The 19334-nt window shown below is 49.7% G+C and overlaps 2 protein-coding genes, 1 long non-coding RNA gene and 1 pseudogene across 9 annotated transcripts; 2 read left to right on the forward strand and 2 right to left on the reverse strand.

Moving 5' to 3' along the window:
• Positions 1-964: 964 nt before the first annotated feature.
• Positions 965-3352, reverse strand: LOC101782264. The gene is made up of 3 exons (XM_022824893.1): positions 3236-3352; positions 2202-3164; positions 965-1344 (listed from the first exon to the last, which is right to left on the reverse strand). Exon 2 carries the CDS (start codon positions 3003-3005, stop codon positions 2211-2213), a length of 795 nt encoding a protein of 264 aa, XP_022680628.1. The 5' UTR covers positions 3006-3164; positions 3236-3352; the 3' UTR covers positions 965-1344; positions 2202-2210.
• Positions 3353-7638: 4286 nt separating this feature from the next.
• On the forward strand, positions 7639-10490 carry LOC111256584. Its single transcript, XR_002676627.1, has 2 exons — positions 7639-8315; positions 10029-10490. It is a non-coding gene; the product is annotated as an uncharacterized LOC111256584 (long non-coding RNA).
• Positions 10491-10725: 235 nt separating this feature from the next.
• LOC101772272 lies at positions 10726-12376 on the reverse strand (annotated as a pseudogene).
• Positions 12377-12579: 203 nt separating this feature from the next.
• On the forward strand, positions 12580-19334 carry LOC101782670. 7 transcript variants are annotated; one of them, XM_004963084.3, is made up of 5 exons: positions 12580-12834; positions 13373-13590; positions 14390-14558; positions 14965-18703; positions 18802-19334. In XM_004963084.3, exons 3-4 carry the CDS (start codon positions 14544-14546, stop codon positions 18685-18687), a joined length of 3738 nt encoding a protein of 1245 aa, XP_004963141.1. In that variant the 5' UTR covers positions 12580-12834; positions 13373-13590; positions 14390-14543; the 3' UTR covers positions 18688-18703; positions 18802-19334. The 7 variants fall into 7 exon arrangements, with proteins under 7 accessions (XP_004963141.1, XP_014660294.1, XP_004963142.1 ...); XM_014804808.2 differs by having other exon boundaries at positions 18805-19334; XM_004963085.3 differs by having other exon boundaries at positions 14965-18698.

Raw genomic sequence — 19334 nt, forward strand, 5'->3', positions numbered from 1 at the left:
AGTAGTCCTCAGCACTCTACTCCGGCCATGTACCTATACGGATGCTAGATTCCTTTGGTATAAGCAAGTGAGTATTCGTGATTCTTCTATGGTTTAGTGCTTTACTTATAAATGAGATCAGTTTTCTTTTGTCACTTCATATTTATTCGAAGTGCTGTATATCTGCTATAGGTCGATAGACGTAGTTAGATTGCAGTAGTAATTAGTAGCGTAGATGTAGTGTTTAGGCTAAAAGTTATCCTTCGTTTGCCTTATATCCCATGGGTTGCTAGAGGTAGGCCGTAGATGGTGACAGTCCTATTGGTCCTTTGTAATCCTCCATATTCGGATATAGCATAGAGTCGTTAGCCGGAGGCTCCTGACTAATTCAGGGTAAGCTGATGCCCGAAGCGAGTATCTTGATCAAGAGATCGACCTTTAACTTATCCATCACTGTCTATAGAAATCCTCTCTATATTTCACCCACCTTTGGTTGGTTGTCCTTGGTACTAGAGTCGTAGGTATACGCATACGTTCCCTTGGATTCGATACCCTTGGAATACTTTGAGGTGAAAGTTACAACGGTAAACGTGTGCTTGCGGATTCATTCGCGTATCGCTAAAATACGCAACAGTGGTGAAAAGATGGAGATGGACCGATCAAGTTACCATAGTTCGGCACGTATAGCGGGCTGGTCTGATTTGAAATGTGCCGGGCCTAGATTTCTAAAGGATAATAGGCATGCCGGAGTATTTTTTTTCTTGGCCCGATAATAGAACCCGTTTGATTTTTTTTTGTTTCAAATGTTCTTGTTGACAAGTGAACATGGTCTCACGTCTTACAAACACAGTTGTGATTTCAAAGGGCAACTTGGGCAATAGCATGATACCAAATCGCCATTGCTAATCATATTATATTTTATGAAGAATAGCTTTCTCGGTAGCAATAACTGGACAAGCACCCAAATCCGGCCAATGATCAGTCATTCAGTTGCGATCACTATCAGATTTACGGAAACTGGATTTCGCGCATTGAGATCAAGGCAGGCTGCTGACACAGGCCTTCAGAGCTCATTCACCATGCAGTATCAAAAGCTACTTATTACAGTTGCATTCATTTCATTCAGAAATTGTACGAGGAATTCCACTCGACAAACCTCCAGCTCTACTACAGAAACCTCAGCGCCTCAAATGGGTAGTCTGAGGAGCAGCTGATAAACCTATAAACAGATGTCAACATTGCCAGTAGCAGATATTGTCTTGCTCTTGCACCATATTGTCAAAACCATCAGACAGGTGTTGCCAACTCATGGCGATGCTGCATCACCTTGAGAAGTGCTAAAGAATATGTCAAGGGAGAGAAGACCTACCAAAAACAACAGTGTTAGAATCATCAAGAGGAGCACTAGAATGTTTCTACTGTTTATAGACGTGAACTTGAAAATTATAATGTAGGGCTGCAGACTTGCGGCTAACTCGATCCACTCATTAAAAAATTTTGCATTCCTAATACTCCGCAAATCCAAGCACAAGCCTACAACACACGCTTTTAAAATGATACATAGTTGTAAAGGGCATATACTCATAAAACATATGTCAAGTTAATCAGTAAGCTTTGAAGGAAGTGAACAAAAACAAGCAGATATCTCATAGACACCACCAACAAGGACGAATTCATATACAATTATAACCTCCATAGATTTACATACAGATACATAAGCTTATACTATTACCGACTGACTTTCTCATTCACTCTTATCTGGTTGAGAGAAAAACTGAGGGCATACACACAATTAACATATTAGACGACATGCCAATGACCTATTTTTATTAAAACATGAAATTAGTAGCAAATGTTTTATCAGCTTTGAAATAGTCCAACAGTATCATAACTTCACAAGTAAAAATTGCTCCAGTCCAATCCCTACGTTGACCAGCTATCCAATATAGCACACAACAAAACAAATCCAGGCATGTCTCTAACAATTAAACAGAAGATGTCTCTAATAATTAAACAGAAGATGTCTCTAACAATAAAATTTGGCTGCAACAACACAAAAGCACATTGCAGGTTCATACAGCACACCGACAACATAAGTTACTATCCAATATGGTGCAAGTGCAACAACACAAAAGCACATTAAAGGAACAAGTAGCACGACACATCACACCAACAACATAAATTACTGTCCAACATGTGAAGGAAACAAGTAAGGTTCTTACCATCACATTTCATATGCTTGGCGGTGACAATGGTGGTGGGAAGCTTGCATACAAGTAATCGTGACTAGTTTCAAATTTCAACACACACAGCCTCTCAAACAGCAATGTCTTGAGCTGCAGTGTGAAATATTGCGCATCTGGTTTTTTCTCAGGAAATTTACCGGAGTGGTATTGATCTCGTGGAATCCCTCGTACGAGTACATAGCCCTCGGATGCACCTCCATTTGAGATGGACCAGTAACAGTTGGGCAAGGGAATTGTATTGTCGTGCCGCCACTCTTCTGTGCCAACACCATTGTCTTGCCTAGTCTTACTATAGAGGTGGAACTCAAAATCATGAAGAATTAGCAAACCAAGCCTGCCATCTGCTGCCCCCACAATGCTTTTATCTTTCCCTTTGCTTTCAGGGGGGAGGTCAACCACGGAGAAATTCATTTCAAGCGTGTCCAGCACGAGCATAACCCTCTGACAATAATCTGTCCAGTAGAAGCAGCTGTGCGCGCAATGACAATTCATCAATATAGGGTGTCTTATCCATTCATGGGTTCCAATGCTAAAAGATGCGACGGCTTGCCACATTCCGGTGACTAAAGAGAAGACAAAGGTCACAACCTTGACTTTGGACATCACATTGCAGAACACACGGAGTGATGATTCATCCTCCTCCTCCCAGGCAGCTGGAGCGAGGAAGGGCTCGAAATAGGTCTCGTAGAGCCGGCTGCCAGGGTGCCGTGTAAACGCCGCTAGGTCGCCGGGGATGGGCGGGATCTGGACGTACTGGCGGTGCAAGGGGTCGTAGACCATGAAGTCGTCGAGGATGACCCATGAAGCGGCAGTCCGGGCGAGGAGGACGCGGGCGTCGCGGACGCGCCAGCGCCTGGGGTCGGGGAGGAAGGAGAAGGTGAAGTCGGTGGCTCGCGCAAGGGCGCGAGCGGCCGGGGCCGAGCGGCGCGTCGGCTGCGCCTGGTAGAATTCCGTGTCATCATCGCCACAATCGAGGAAACCGAGGACGGTCGGTTGGGCGGTGGAGGGACCTGAATCGGCGGAGGAAGCTGCCCGCGGAGACGATGCGGCGGCAGGAGGCGCAGGAGGCGGAGGCGCAGGAGAGGTCGGCGGATTCGTCGAGGCGGAGAAAGATGTCCTCGAGGAGCTCGTCGGGGAGTGGCGGCTGCGCCGCCGGGGGCGCCGCCAAGGGCATTGCGTGGTCGGGCGGCGGCGGGTGGGGGATGCCGGGGAGGAGAGGATGGTTTCGACAACAGAGCGGAGCTGGGCCGATACCGTTCTAATGTACTTAAATGGGCTGGGCTGAGATGGGCTTGGCCGTCAATGTCATGCCTCTCGCAATCTCGCAGGTTGGTCGGCCTGATTGCATCAACTCGAGGTAGAAGCAAAACAGGATTCCTATCCATCTTGTGTGCATCTTGGATTCTTGGTCATGATAGAAAATAGGTGTGCAATGGAATTTGTTATCATTTTGTATTCTCTAAAAGGTGTTATTTCTTTTTGTCTTGCAAACAAGATTGAATTAGACCTAGAACTTTTTGTTTGAAAAGATCATAACCTCTACAGCTTTGGAGTTCTTGATGGGTTTTGAGAATTTCAAAATGGTGTTTCATGGTGAACTTTCATCATTTATATAAAATGGATCATTTACACTCGTGTCTCTCGGTCGATCAGATACGCCAATGGCGCCCTACTTTTTTCATAACAGAAGTACATTAGTGGTCTCCTATGATGTGGGCCGGGTTAACATACATAATCCACCATTCTCTCCCTCATGCTATAGTTTTAGCTACTCCCTCCGTTCCAAATTATAAGTCATTCCAACTTTCTTGGAGAGTCAAAGCATCTCAAGTTTGACCAAATTTATACAATAAAGTGCTAACATTCATGATATCAAATAGGTACCATTGATTTCTTCATTAAATATATTTTCATAGTATATCTATTCGGTGCCATAAACTTTTGTAATTTTCTCTATAATTTTGGTCAACCATAAAAATGTTTGACTCTCCAAGAAAGTTGGAATGACTTATAATTTGGAACGGAGGGAGTACTTCCTACTCGATACAGTCCCACCATTCTTCCTTCCGAGGTTGATCTCTAGCAGCATAGATGCACACAAAAAGCCGCTAAAACATTTTGTAAAAAACGAAGGTTAAACAACAGTAGCTTTGTGGTTAGTCGTCGTCATCATCATCTATAATAAAGCTCCTGGACTGGGTGAGCTCTCGTGCCCCGGGGTACTGTTTATGGACCCCACGGTACTGTTCCTTTTTTTCCCCTCTCCGCCGGCTGCTGGTCTCAGCGGTCTAGCCCAGAAGAGAATTCCCGTCCCGTCTGCCGCGGCAGACACCGCTTCCGCCTCCACCTATATACTTTCGCCCCCACCGTGTCCGTCGTCACTGGGGGCCGAAGGATCAGGCTGCCACACCGTCCACGTCCTTCCGCCGGTCGGGATGCGCCAAGCCGTCCCGCCGCGCGGCGCCGCGTCCATCCGCCGGCCGGGCTGCGCCGAGCAACGCTACGTCCCTCCGCCGGCCGCAACGCGCGGTGCCGTAGACTACTCATCCAGCGAGGGCGGCACTCCAATGCACAGCGCCATGGACAGGGGACAAGAACGCGGCTCTCGCACTGCGTGGGCGGATGGCGGCCAAAAGCATTAATAACTTTGTTTCATTTTAGAGATGGATTTTTCTTTGAGGCAGGCAGGCTTGAGCCAGCCAGCCCACTACTACTACGTTGCGAAGCTTTAGAAAGGCCCGTTAAAAGCCCATCAGCATATGCGGCCCATCTTTTTCTTGCTTCTGCTCCCCCTTTCCCACCACTCGCCCGGTCGCCCCCCGCCGCCAAATCGAATCGAAGCCATCTCTCTCATCTCTCCCGCCGCGCCGCCGGCCTCGCGATGGCCACGGCCACGCCCGACCTCCCCGACGAGGTTTTGGAGGACATCTTCATCCGCCTCGACGACGCGTCCGACCTCGCCCGCGCCTCCACCGTCTGCGCCTCCTTCCACCGCGTCGTCTCCGCCCGCCGCTTCCTCCGCCGCGTCCGGTCCCACCACGCCCCGCCCGTCCTCGGCTTCCTCTACGGCAACACCTCGCCGGGTTTCCTCCCCGCCGCCGACCCGCGCGGCGCTGCCCCGGCCGGCCGCGCCCTCGCGCGGGCCGCCGACTTCGCCTTCTCCTTCCTCCCCGGCCGCACCCGCCGCTGGCGCGTCCGCGACGCCCGCGACGGCCGCGTCCTCCTCTCCCAGTGGTCGGTCATCTTCGCGGACCTCGTGATCGCCGACCCCTTGCACCGCCGGTACGTGCAGATCCCCCGCATCCCCCACCTCCTGGTGACCTCCCTGGCGGACTTCTACATGCACACCTTCGAGCCCTTCCTCGATCCGGCCAGCGACAAGGAGAAAGAAGAGGAGGAGACCCTGCCGTTCCGGGTGATCTGCAACGTGCTGTCCGAATCGAAGGTCGCGACCTTCGTCTTCTCTTCGGTAACCGGGGAATGGCGTGGCGTCACGTCGTTCAGCTTCCGATCCTACGGAGCGATTCGGCACCCTGGATCGTTGCTGCGCCACTACGCGAGCAGGTGCTTCTACTGGACGCACGATTCCTGGAACTACTTGCTCGTGCTCGACACGCGTGAGATGAAGTTCTCCATCGCCGGCTTACCGCCAAACAGCCATGGGCGACGGCGGGCCATTTTCTATGCAGGGGAAGACATGCTCTGCCTGCTAACTCTTGCGAAGCAGAAGTTGGAGTTACATTGGAAGACTCTTGGTGACAGTGGTTTTGGCGTGGAAGAGTGGCAGCATGACAAGACCATACCGTTGCCTGACTGTTACCGGTACACCATCCTTGACGCGGCCGAGGGCTACTTGCTCCTACGAGGGGCTCCACGGTTACTGTCTTCGTATGCCAACTCTTCGCAGCAGGTGCCAGAATCACAGTACTTCACACTGGAGCTCAAGACGATGGTGGCTGAAAAGTTGTGCTCGTCGGATCAGACCGTGTGTCACGCGGGGGCTCACCTGTATGCAAGCTTTCCACCGTCGTTGTCACTGCCGAGTATATGAAACGTTAAGAACCCACATTGTGTTCTGAACTTGTTGCAGGAACTAGTTTGGTTGGCGTGCTTTGTGTCTTACTTTTTAAGTTTTATACTGTCATTACGATTCTGTTTGGGAAGCTAGCTAGCCAAAATAGAGAATGAAGTAATAATCTCTGCAGCATCTTGCAAGAGACTGCTCCTGTTCGCTTCAGCTTATAAGCCGGCTGAAAAGCTGAAATGACTGATTTGTTGTGAGAGGAAAACACTGTTTGGTGGTTGATAAGCTGGCTGAATAAGCTGAAGTGAACAGGCCAATCATGCAGGGCATTGCGGAAGGTCAAGCGTGCTGACAAAGAAATTTTGTAAGTGATTCTTTCCATTCTGAAATAATGCGTGTTGCTCTCCAATCTCCATAGTGCTTTGGCATTGCTTGTGGTTGACCATTGGTACATGTGTTGTGTTTCTTATTAGCTCATTCTTTCCAGTTAAGGAGAACTGGTATGTTTCTCTCTCTTGTTAATGCTAGCTAGGATAAGCTTGAGAGCTGCAAATGTTATTCATCTTCCTCTTTGGCAAGCTGAAGAGCAAAGAGGTCCAAGCATACCTAGAGTGTTTTGGCCGTGTCATTCTTTCTATTAAGAAAATCACAGTGAGGTCTTTACAGGAACAAAAATCTATAGGACAGTTATAAGCGCGGTTGAAGTATTCACGTGCATCTTTCAAAAAAAAAGTATTCATGTGCCCACCAATCAACAACTCGTGGGCTTGTGGCCGTGCTGGGTGGGTGTGGGATAGAATAAAAACAGGAAAGGCTTGTTTTAAAGGGAAAATAGGCTTACCGATTCGGCCTAGAATGGCCCAGCCCATCTCAGCCCAGACCAATGTAAGAGTGCACGATCACGAGATCGGCCCAGCTCCATCTTTACACACACACACACACACACACAGAGTTCGGTACTTCGTTCCACTCCACTTCCCGACCGGAACCACGCGATGGCCACGGCGGCGCAGCCGGCCCTCCCCGACGAGCTCCTCGAGGACATCTTCCTCCGCCTCGACGCCGCAGCCGACCTCGCCCGCGCCTCCGCCGCCTGCAACACCTTCCACCGCGTCGTCTCCGCGCGCCGCTTCCTCCGCCGCTTCTGCTCCCTCCACCCGCCGCCCGTGCTAGGGTTCCTCGAGTCCCACCAACCCGGGCCGTTCGACCCCGCCGATCCGCCCCATCGCTCCGCCCCGGCCGCGCGCGCCCTCGACCGAGCCGCCGACTTCAGCTTCTCCTTCCTCCCCAACCCCACGCCCAACTCCTGGAACGTCTGCGACGCCCGCGACGGCCGCGTCCTGCTCTACCGGATTTCGACCCCTTCTTCGATCCAGCCAGCAAGGAAGAGAAGCATGAGGATGGGGAGGAGGATTTGTCGTTCGGAGTGATCTGTGCAGTGCAGTGCCAGCACAAGCTGGTGACCTTCAATTTCTCTTCAGTCACCGGAAAATGGCGTGCCCTTATGTTCGATCGTGTGCTTTCTTTGGCCACCGATAACATGGCTCTATACATTGGATGCTTCGAGCGCCACTACGCGCACGGATGCTTCTACTGGACGATTTATGGTAGCAGCGGTATGCTCATGCAAGACACGCGAGAAATGAGACTCGCCAGGGTTGAAATCCCGACCGTCACCTATCGCCAACAGAAGGCCATTGTTGAGGCAGGGGAAGGCAGGCTTGGTCTGCTAGCTCTTGGTGATTGCATGTTTCATCTCTACTGCAAGACTCTGCGAAACATTTGCATTGGCACAGAAAAGTGGCACCACGACAGGACAATACCCTTGCCCAAGCTTGACTCCCACTGGCTGATCATTGGCGCAGCTAAGGGATGTGTACTTTTACAAGCGTCCCAGTTCACCAGCTCTTCGCAAGAAATGGAAGCAACACAGTATTTCACATTGGATCTCAAGACATTTCTGGTTGAGAGACTGTCTCTGTCGAATCAGCCCATTGAGATTAATAATCAAGCTCACCTGTATGCAAGCTTCCCACCACCATTGTCGCTGCCATGTATATGAAGTGGTAAGAAACAAAGAATTGTAGCTGTTTTCTTCGCTAATTTTGGAGTTAGTTTATTTGCTGGATTGATCTGCAATTTAATTGTTGCCATGGCGCACTTATATTTGGTGCATTAAAATTATCTCACGGCTGCTGTCCCCACTCCCCACCATCTAGGGACGGAGCCAGTAGGGGCTGGCAGGGGCCATGGCCCCCCCTTAATTATGGTCTCCATTTTTCTATTGAAAGCCTTAAAGATTAAGAATAAATTAGCTACATGTTTAGTGTTTGATCCATGAATTAACTTAGCTGCCCACCTAAATTTTTCTATCCTAGCTCCGTCCTGCCACCTTCTGCTGGTTAACTTTCAGCACTTCTAGGTCGTTGACATATCCGTCTGTATGACAATTGTCTAGGCCCTCAGTTTTTGTCGGGAAGTACCCTATATCAATGAATGACAATGTTTTAGTATGCCGTCATACTCTCATATATATGCATAAACACGTGTAGAGTTCAATTGAATGTATGGTCGTATCATCTATGATTGTGCTTTTGTTTGGTTACATATATAGATGAACCCCATGTCGTGTCTATCTGTATATTTTTCTTGTGTTTGGTCTAGTTTCTAAACTGTTGAACTTGACAACGGTGAGGGCCTGAGGGGCAATGCCTGCCCTTTTCAACTCTGTGCTTGTCACATTTTGGTCCAATCTGTCAAGATGAATTTGTCTGCCTTTGCTGGTATGGATGGATATAGCCTGCTTCAATGCTATGCAATCCCTATTAAAAAAAAGTTAAAGGACCTATTTGGTTCCTCTTGCTAAACTTTAGTTGCTAAACTTTAGCAAAAGTTGTTTGGATACTCTTGCTAAAAGGCATTTAATGAGCTGTAAAAAGACCTATCTACCCTTATTAAAGGTGCGCAGGAGGGGGGAGACAAGCAATAAATGAGGGGTATAGGTTGTCCAGCCCACCTTTTAGCAACAAAAAACTTGCTAAAGTGCTAAACTTTAGCAACTCAACTTTAGCAAGTTTTAGCAAGGGTGTTTGGCAGTTTAGCAGCTAAAAGTTGCTAAACTTTAAAGTTTAGCAAAGTGGAACCAAACACCCCCTAAATTTGTCTCTCCAAACAAAATTCATAGTTTGTTTGGTATGCATCAGAACATAGCGACATCTTATTAGAGGCATCATCTGCTAAATTTGTCTCTCCAAACAAAATTCATAGTTTGTTTGGTATGCATCAGAACATAGCGACATCTTATTAGAGGCATCATCTGCTATATGCTATTTGGAAAGCCAGTCAAAGTGGGGAATAGAGTAATGGTTGTATGGAGCAGTACTGTGCAACAATGTCAAAGCTAATGCACATTTTTCACGGCTAAGTATTGGAGTCATACGATCTATATATGTGCTTTTGAAGTCGTATACATAGGTGAGCCCAATATAGCATCTATCTGTACATGTGCGGGTGTTTGGTTTAGGACCTACACAAGTTTACTGTTGAACTTGACATCATGTTTGATAATCGTGGCTGCCCTTTTTCAACTCTCTGTTTGTATCATTTTTTTTTTGTAATCTGTAGGCTTCTATATATGTTGCAGGGCTTCACCGTATCGGACAGGCATAATATCTGGCTTCTTTGCTGTAATGGATGGATCCAGCCTGCTGTAATGCTATGCACGAGCAAAATAACCGACTTTATTAATTCTAGATGACTAACGTGGAAATCTTTGGTAGGTCTCCTCTCTTGACACACGGACTGGGACTTCTCAAGGGGACAGCAGTGCGGGTTTGCAACGTCTATCTGATGGTTTGGGAGTGCCGTGCAAGACAGCGCAGCAGTTGAAAAGATATCAGCAGCTAATGGTAATTTGTGACACCTATCTGTAGATTGATCAGTGATGAGCAGATTCTTGGCACTTCAATTTCTGCTTTCCCGTTCCTCCCTTTTGCCCGTATCTGCATTCTGTGACCATTGTGCCTGTGACAGAGGCACCGAGGCATGTCTCCAACTGCTGATGTCTGCTCTTACTTGTCTACAACTCCTATCAGTCATGTTCCTACCTTTCCCCCTTGTGATGTATTGTGGCGATACTCGGTCGTCAGGCTCCCCTCGTGTATTCTTATAAGCTTTTAGTTTGCACTCACGGAGGTCTGACCAATGGTCTCCTGGTAGTGATGTGAATGGTCATTAGTTCATTAACGGCTTCTGTATTTTCGCAAACTAAAATAAAAATAAAAATTAGCGGCTTCTGTCTTTTTGTCTTATGTTTAGGTCCTGTTCTTTGTTTGGATTCAGAAATCTTAGTAAATTTCAATTTGCACCGGGTAAGTCTTCATTGTTTCAGAGTCCACCGTCGAAAGAAAAGAAGTCGTCCATTGTTTCACTTTTAGCAGGGTTAAGGCCTTTTCTTTGTACCCAGGTGTGCTTGTATATGTTCCGCGTTTAACCAGGATATGTCATGAAAACCACACCAAACCTTGTAAAATCTTGGTAAGTTTCATTAGGTGCCACCCCCTAACAGCTCGCTCAGCGCCACCCCCTCATGCTGGTCCGTACGACCTTGCCGCCGCCGGGATGCTTCAGGGTGGCGAAGCTCCCGGCCATATCCCTCCCTCCCGACGGGACCTTGCGGAACTCCCTCGCGTTCACGTGCACGTCGAACCTGACGAACTCCCCGGCGTCTGACTCGATGCTCTCCACCACCAGCACCTCCTCCTGCGCCGCCGGCTTACTCTTCTCCAGCAGACTGCGCCACCACCGCCGCGCCCTCGGCGGCCGCCTCACCTCCGCGGTCACCGGCGCGTCGAGCGACACGTGGAAGCTGACGACGGAGCCCAGCCGCCGGCCGCCCTCGGGGTTCACGCCGGGGGTGGCGGGCGGCCGCGCGGCGGGGTCGAGCCACGGCTGCGGGCGGTCGTCGTCGGCGCCGGCGTTGTACGTGTAGCGGAGCCGGTCGCCGTCGAGCATGTCGGGGTCGTCGAGGTCCGGGCCGCGGCCGCTGCCGGCGCCGATGATGTCGCGCCGCCACGCCTCCCAGAGGCGGTCGATGTTGGCGTGGTGCGCGTAGAAGATGGGGTCGCGCCCGGCGGAATAGTAGACGCCCATGTCCTCGACGTTGAACAACGACTGGTCCCCCGTCCACACTGCATGGTGTTGTGCGGGGCCCACTCCAGCGTCCCCGTGCCCGGCATCGCATCGTCGCCGGCGCGGTACGGCTGCCCGAGGAAGAGCGCCGGCAGCCTCGCGCCGCTGACCATCTGCTTGTACATGAGGCGGAGGTTGAGGAGGACCTGCTGGTCGTCGGTGAGGTTCTTCTCCTCGCCCCACGAGAAGTCGAGGTCGCCGAGCTTGGGCGGCGCGTGGGCAGGCTCCCGCATGGCGTCGTAGAGCGGCGAGGCCTCGTCGGCGAAGGCGTCGGGGATGCGCATGCCCTCGGGGACGTCCCAGGCCCAGAACGGCAGCGCGAAGCCCGGGTCGCCGAGGAGCTTGGCGGCGATGCGCTCGAAGAAGTAGAGGTAGGCGCGGTGGAAGGGGAAGAAGAGCCAGGAGAAGTGGACCTCGACGCCGAGGTCCGACCGCCCCGCCTGCCGGTGCGCGCCGGTGCAGTAGGCGCAGTGGATGTTCGCCTGCTGGTGGAAGCTCCGCGGGTCCAACGGCGGCAGCGCCTTCTTCAGCGCCACCGCGCGCGCGTACTTGGCCACGTGGTCCGCGTCGCCAGCGGCGGCGTGCGCCGGCCGCCGCGTCCGGAGCGGCGTGGTGGCCGGGTCCGGGAAGGCGAAAGGGATGGGCTCCGACGGCGACGGCGGCGGGCAGCAGTGGAACGGCGGGAGCGCGAGCGGCGGGAGCTCCCTCGTGGCGCACCGCTGGTCGGTCACGATGGGCCACCGTGCTCGTGCGGTCTTGTTACTGCTTGCAGCGCCGCCGTCGCCGCCCTGGGACAGTGGAGCATCGGAGCAGGAGAGGAGGTAGGGGTCGTCTCCAGGCCGGTGGCGGCGAGGATGGTTCGTGACAGGGAGTGCGTGCATGGGCTCGTGAAGAGATGGAGCAAGGTGGTAGCCGCGGCTTCAATAATGTATATCATGGAATGACGGATTAGAGTGAAGAAAAAGGTTTTTGCGGCCCACCTCCCTCCTTTGAGCGAAAAGCTTGAGCCAGCCCAGCCCAAGATTGCGTGGAGTCTAACCCGCTGATTACCTTGGCTCGGCCCGTTCAACGACCAGCAGCCCATCCAGCAGTATACGGGATTCTCGCGTGTTCTGCCACTCCGCTCCGGCTCCCCTTCGCCGTTCGGCGACTCGAACCGTAGCCTCCCACGTCGCCGCCGCGACCGCGATGTCCTCGCCGCCGGCGCCTCCGGACGTCGGCGTCCCAGCGTCGCAGATGATCTTCCCCGATGAGATCCTGGAGGAGATCTTCCTCCTCCTCGACGCGGCGGCCGACCTCGCGCCGCCTGCACCACCCTCCGTCGCGGCGTCTCCGCGCGCCAGTTCCGCCGCCGGTTCTGGTCCAATTTAAATTTTAGAATGGAATATTCATATTGTAAGACTTCTCGGCTCTTATCCATTTTTAGTTATTTCTGGAATGAATACATCATTCAGTTTGGCAGACAGGATAGGTAAAGATTTCATCGAAAACTTGCATCGCCTTGCAAAACAAACGCTAATAGAAAAAAGTCTATAGGTGTGACGAGCATAACATCTACGGTTGGGTTGAAATGGCATAAGCTTTGGGTAATTTGGTGAAGAAAAAGCTTGTCGGACAAAGTACAGAATTAAAACAGATACATGTTAAACTAAGTATATTAGGTATAACAAGCATTTATTTAGAGTACATAATTGGATTTTGATCAATTTATTTTTCTAAGGCAAGAGGCAAAAGAAAAGGTGGATTCAAAATCCTTTTTTCTTTGGACTTTCCCGAACACAAAATACCTCCTTGTATTCGCATAATTCTCAAATGAGAATGGAAGAATATATTGCTTGTTTCAGAGTTTTTCTGCTTGGTTGCTAGCTGAGCTAGTCTTTTGAGAGCTCGGTTGACAAGTTTCTCTGATTTTGTTCTGATTGCCTTAATGTAGATGCAGAATATGAAAGGATGGCCTCGGCCTCGGCCCCGGCCCCAATTCGCATTGCTAGGGCCTCAATCAACGACTGCACTGGAGCTCAAGCTCATTCTGGATGGTGTTAAGCTCAAGCTCAGTTGCAGGCAGCTCGATTCTGGTGGTGATGATGTGATGTAGGCGTAGGGGATCTTGAGCTTGATGGTGGACAGCAGTAGCGAGTTCGATATATACAGGTGATTCCTCACCGTATTTACCCAAACAATACTTTTACAATTAAAAAATTCCAGCTGTAACCTTGTGCACATAACATTACAACTGCAAGCTAGTTACAGGTGTAAAAGCTCAAAAAGACATCCAAATAAGGCCTAAGGCAAATGATTTCTTTGGTTTCCCTTGTCAGGTCTCACAACAATTCTTTACACCGGTGGTGGTTCTCTTTTGCCTTTTTCTTTTGAACAGCTAGCGTACGTTGGAATCTTTTCAGTCCTAAAATATTCGAATAGTGTTCAAATAACAGGGGACAAAAAACAAATTAACTGCAGCCTTTGCTCTTTCCTTTTCTCTTTAACTCCTTTACCTTTGAAAATCCCTCGAGCTATGCAAGCAAAGAATCCGTTGATGGCCACAGGTATATATGCGCTAACCTTTTAACTTTGCTGAAAGCAAATGAGACGAATATGTGCATGGGCCATCCTCCAAAACTCTAGATTACCATTACCCTATCGTCAAGCTGGGGACTCATGCAACTAGTTCCTATACCATACAGGCATTGTAGTTCTGGCTTCACTTCTCGTCCACCTGATCAGATCTATTTGCATTATATTATATTCGCACCCGCAATATATGTAAACATCCGATAACAAGGTACTAGTCTATTTCATTGGGCTTTCATCAGCATCCTCTCAGAAATTTATTATATGATCTTTTCACAGTTGTATTTGTTTTGATGTCGACTGATCCACTTGGAGAGATAGCACATAAGGCATCTATGTCTACTAAAAAAATGCTTAATTTTCCATCTTGCACGTGCAGGAACAAATCTGTTGTCATTGGCGGAGAAATCAGGAGTTTGCTGCAGAAAATTGGTTAGCTAGATGCATCATACCCCACTGCTTTTTCCCTGATTGATAAGAAACATCCCGGATCGACTGTACAAGCTGCTGGCATTCTAAACTACAGGCGCAACATGCGTGTCGACGAGGTAAGTGACCGATTACATTTAATATATATGCTGTATATATATATATATATATATATATATATATATATATATTATTCCTCGAAGTGGCTCCATATAACTGCTACTATGCTGAGTATGTGTACAATTTAGTCATTAAGGAGACATGACATCGTAGTACAGGATTTTAGACAAACACACCCTAATTAGACTTGCATGGCCTCTTACTAGATGCTTCAAATTTTTGGAGGCCATAATTTAACATGCTGAGTATTTTACCCCTTCATCAACCAATGTTATTGCCTCAATACTTCCCAGGATAACTAAATTTGAAAAGGATCTCCTAGTACTTTTCTATGCAGGATTGCATTAATTTATGGCTTGTATTAAATTTTGTTGTTGGCATTTCAATATGTTTTGGTTGTTGCAGTCGATTGAGATCGAGGCTGATGACATACGTGCGGCAGCAGGGGACATCCTTGATTTTCTTGAGGATACAAGTAAAGAAAAGGAGATCTACTTCAAAGGCTGGGATGGGTTTGGGGCATCAGCGGCTCTCAAAGCTGTAGCCAAGATGCTTCAATCAGCTGAGTCAATGAAGAATCCCAAGTTGAAGTTTGACAGAGTGATCCACATTGACTGCTCCTTGTGGAAAAGCAGGAGGGCACTACAAAAGGCAATTGCAGAGGAGTTGAAGCTTCCCAACCCCGTGATGGCCATCTTTGATCAGAAGGACAGGGACGATGATTTCAAAGGGGTCGATGAAGCTGCTCGAAGGGAGATCGATGATGTCACCAAGGAGATCTTCATGAATCTAGCGGGACGTCGGTTCATGGTGATCTTTCACAACGGAGGCAATGAATACATTGATTTTTTCGAGTTCGGCATCCCCATATATGGACACTTGCGCAGCAAGGTGCTATGGACCTTCCACGGAAGGTTCCGGCCGCACGTCCAAGTGGATGACGAAGTCAAAGAAACAATAGAGAAAAGGACTGATGTTTTTCTCCGAGCAGTACCCACAGACAGGTCTGATGTCCATGAGAGTGTTGCATTGTCCAATGCTGTGCTGGAAGAAGCTAATGAGGTTGCTACTTACCTAACTACATACAAACATCCAAATATGGTCCTGGAGTGCATCTTGCACATGTGGGCACATAAGTATGTTGGCGGCATGGACTGGGGTGCCCATGCATCCAGTTACTGGGTATGTGATGGAATCATAAGAGATGGAGGCAAAAATCCAGAGTTACTTTTGAAGGAAAGAATGTGGGAGATTGCTGGTGATTTGCACAGTAATATACACTTGAATTGGGATCTGGAGTATGTCTCCCGTGCTGTTCACAGTTTCAAATGGGTGATGCCTGATGAACGCTGGATTCGGATTTTGTTGCCCCCTCTTATTCCACATGACACTGATTTCCAGCAGTCGAGTCATTCTTTTCAAACTATTATTGAGAAGAATCAAGAACCAACAATGGCAACGTCTTTCATAGCCCCAAACAGAGATAAACCCTCCACTGATGAACAACAAGGCTTCACCACTGATACTACAGGACTATCATCCCACATGTTCAAGCACTATGAGAATCTTCGTGTCATACAACTGTCCTGGTGCACTTTCAATTTTTCTGCTCCCCCATTCCTCTACTGCAAGAAACTGAAATTTCTCCGGCTTGTTCATTGCAAAGATCTCGGCACAAGTGCTTCGTCAGATGGAGGAGAGGTGAAGGATCAAACAACGCACGGGACTGGCTCATTGTCATGTGATGGAATCATAAGAGATGGAGGCAAAAATCCAGAGTTACTTTTGAAGGAAAGAATGTGGGAGATTGCTGGTGATTTGCACAGTAATATACACTTGAATTGGGATCTGGAGTATGTCTCCCGTGCTGTTCCCAGTTTCAAATCGGTGATGCCTGATGGGATTCGGATTTTGTTGCCCCCTCTTATTCCACATCACACTGATTGCCAGCAGTCGAGTCATTCTTTTCAAACTATTATTGAGAAGAATCATGACCCAACAATGGCAACGTCCTTCTTCATAGCCCCAAACAGAGATAAACCCTCCACTGATGAACAACAAGGCTTCACCACTGATACTACAAGACTATCATCCCACATGTTCAAGCACTATAAGAATCTTCGTGTCATACAACTGTCCTGGTGCACTTTCAGTTTTTCTGCTCCCCCATTCCTCTACTGCAAGAAACTGAAATTTCTCCGGCTTGATCATTGCAAAGATCTTGGCACAAGTGCTTCGTCAGATGGAGGAGAGGTGAAGGATCAAACAACGCACGGGACTGGCTCATTGTCACGGCCATGCCCCGACGACCTTTTGGTGCTACATCTGAATCACACAAACATCAACCTTCTTTGGTGTACGGGTCCACCTATGAATCCAAGAGAGTTGTACTTCAGTGGGGTCAAGAATTGGATTGAGCATCACTTACATGCTGTACAGCTTGGTGAACTTGGAAAACTTGGAGTAACAACTGATCAGATGGAGACGTTCCCTAACTTGCTCCAGGCAAAAAGTCTAAGGACAATCACCCTTGATGGTTGCACTGAGTTAAAAGAAGTTGGCCCTGATGTCCTGCCTCCATCTCTTGAATCTTTCACCTTCTTTGTGGAGAGCTCAACTGCTAATAAGGGAACACCAAGTAAAGGCGTGGGCGAAGGAGGAGCTAAGGTGCATACCATCTCCCTCCGGTGTTGCACGCAGCTGAAAGGTTTGTTCCTGAGAGGATGGTTCAAGAAACTCAAGATGCTGGACCTCTCGGGTACGTTGTTAAAAACACTTGACCTCAGCATGGTGGAAGCTCCTTTCCTCTGTGGGTTCCGTCTGCTGGGTTGCCACATGCTGTGTGCAATACTGTGGCCACCAGCAAGGCCAAGATTACAAGAGCTGCAAATCGACACCACCACCACCCAACTGTCACCAAGCTGCTGCCTTGGGGGCACCCATTTCAACATCTCTGTGAGGGATGGGAGGCTCCTTGGCTCGCTTGTGCCCATCGGAGATCATTTCCTTGGCGAGGGATTACATATTGACATATCGTCTCCTGATCATGCTGCTTCTTACGCAAGCAGCATCAACGACGATGATGACAGCATTATCATTGCTACCTCCGGCTGCAGCATCAGTAAGAAGCAAATGCTCCTGGGCTGGAGGCCTGGTCAGCCATACACCAAGGACGTCTCCTTCGACTGTACTACCAGCAGCGGCTCCACCACACTGCTGGCACCGTTGCTGACGATACATAGAGACGACAATGCATCAGCAACCGCGTGGATGTGGGACTGCCCGCGGGCTCCTTACCGTGGCGCCTATATTAGAGTCGAAGACAGGATGCAGAAGACGGGGCTTGTACTAGGACCGGGCCAGGGGACTGAGCTGCTGTGCGACCACGCTACGATCCTGCATGTGCACGACAGCGCGTCCATCACCGGAATTCCGTTCCCAGCTATCTTGAGCTGGGCCAAGTTGTTGTGGTGCCGAGTCGAGCGGTGCCAACGGCTGGACACCGTGTTCTGCACCCCCGAGGGAGAGGGGGTGGGCGGCGGAAGCCGCCAGGCCATGTTCTGGTACATCCAGACCTTGTGGGTGTCGCAGCTGCCGGTGGCACGCCACGTCTGGAGCTGGAGCGTGGCGGCGCAGCCCGACGAGCGCTCGTTCGAGGACCTCAGATATGTGCACCTGCACAACTGCCCGAGGCTGCTGCACGTGCTGCCCCTGTCCATGTCGGTCAACCTGGGCAGACTGCACACCCTCGAGATCGTGTGCTGCGACAGCCTTACAGAGGTGTTCCCTGTGCCGGCCAAGCGGGAGGTGGTGAACTTCTGGAGGCTGCGGCGCCTCCACCTGCACGAGCTCCCTGCGCTGCTTTGCCTGAGCGGCCGCAGAATGTTGACGCCCGAACTTGAGACCGTTAGGGTGAGGGGATGCTGGAGCCTCAGGCGGATGCCGGCTGTCGGGGACGGTACCGGTGTCGGTAGCAAGAGGAAGCCGACAGTGGACTGCGAGGAGGAGTGGTGGGACCGGCTGGTGTGGGACGGGGTGCGGCTTGGCCATGACCCCTCCCTGTACAGGACGCTGCATCCGCGTTACGGCAGGGAGACCGGGCTGCGTCCAGGAACCCTGCTCAGATGATATCGATCGAGGTGAGGTGAGCCCTTCAGTTCGTCCTCCACACGCTTCTCACGTTATTCAGTAGCTGGTTATATTAATGATCCATCTCTCTCCTTCCATCAACTAAAACTGCAGCAGGTGATAGATGAAACCACCTTGCTTCAGTACTTCTGCCTGGTCGATTGGTCTCACGTGCTTTGATTGATTTGTTTCCTCTCTGCAAAGTCTGCATCAGCATTTGAATGGTAGTATCGTGTATCTGGATTTTTTTGGGATTATGTATTAGTAAGATCATGTCCAGATGGACAGTGTGTTTTCTGTCATGAAGAGCGTTTTTTCATCCTTCGTTTCTATGGTCTAGAACATGTGTGCTGGTTGAGGTGTGTGGTGTGTGTTCAGTTCCAGTTTGGGAAGTCTGGAGCAGGTTTGAATTTGCCGAATGCTGTCAGTTGCTGAAGCCAGCAAGGCTGGCTGGAAGCTTAGAGGGTCTTAGGAGTATGTTGGACCGGTATTTTTGTGTCTTTCTGTTAAACTCTTGTTGAGTTTAAGGTGTGGGCAGTCTAAGTACTGCAGTTTGTAATCAACAGCTGCAAGCTTTCAGCTTCTGATTGCGGAGGCTGGAACTATTTCCTTAATTAAAAAAAAGATCATGTATACTATTGACAACC

Source organism: Setaria italica, chromosome III, assembly GCF_000263155.2.
Source record: "Setaria italica strain Yugu1 chromosome III, Setaria_italica_v2.0, whole genome shotgun sequence".
NCBI classification, from domain to species: Eukaryota; Viridiplantae; Streptophyta; class Magnoliopsida; order Poales; family Poaceae; genus Setaria; species Setaria italica.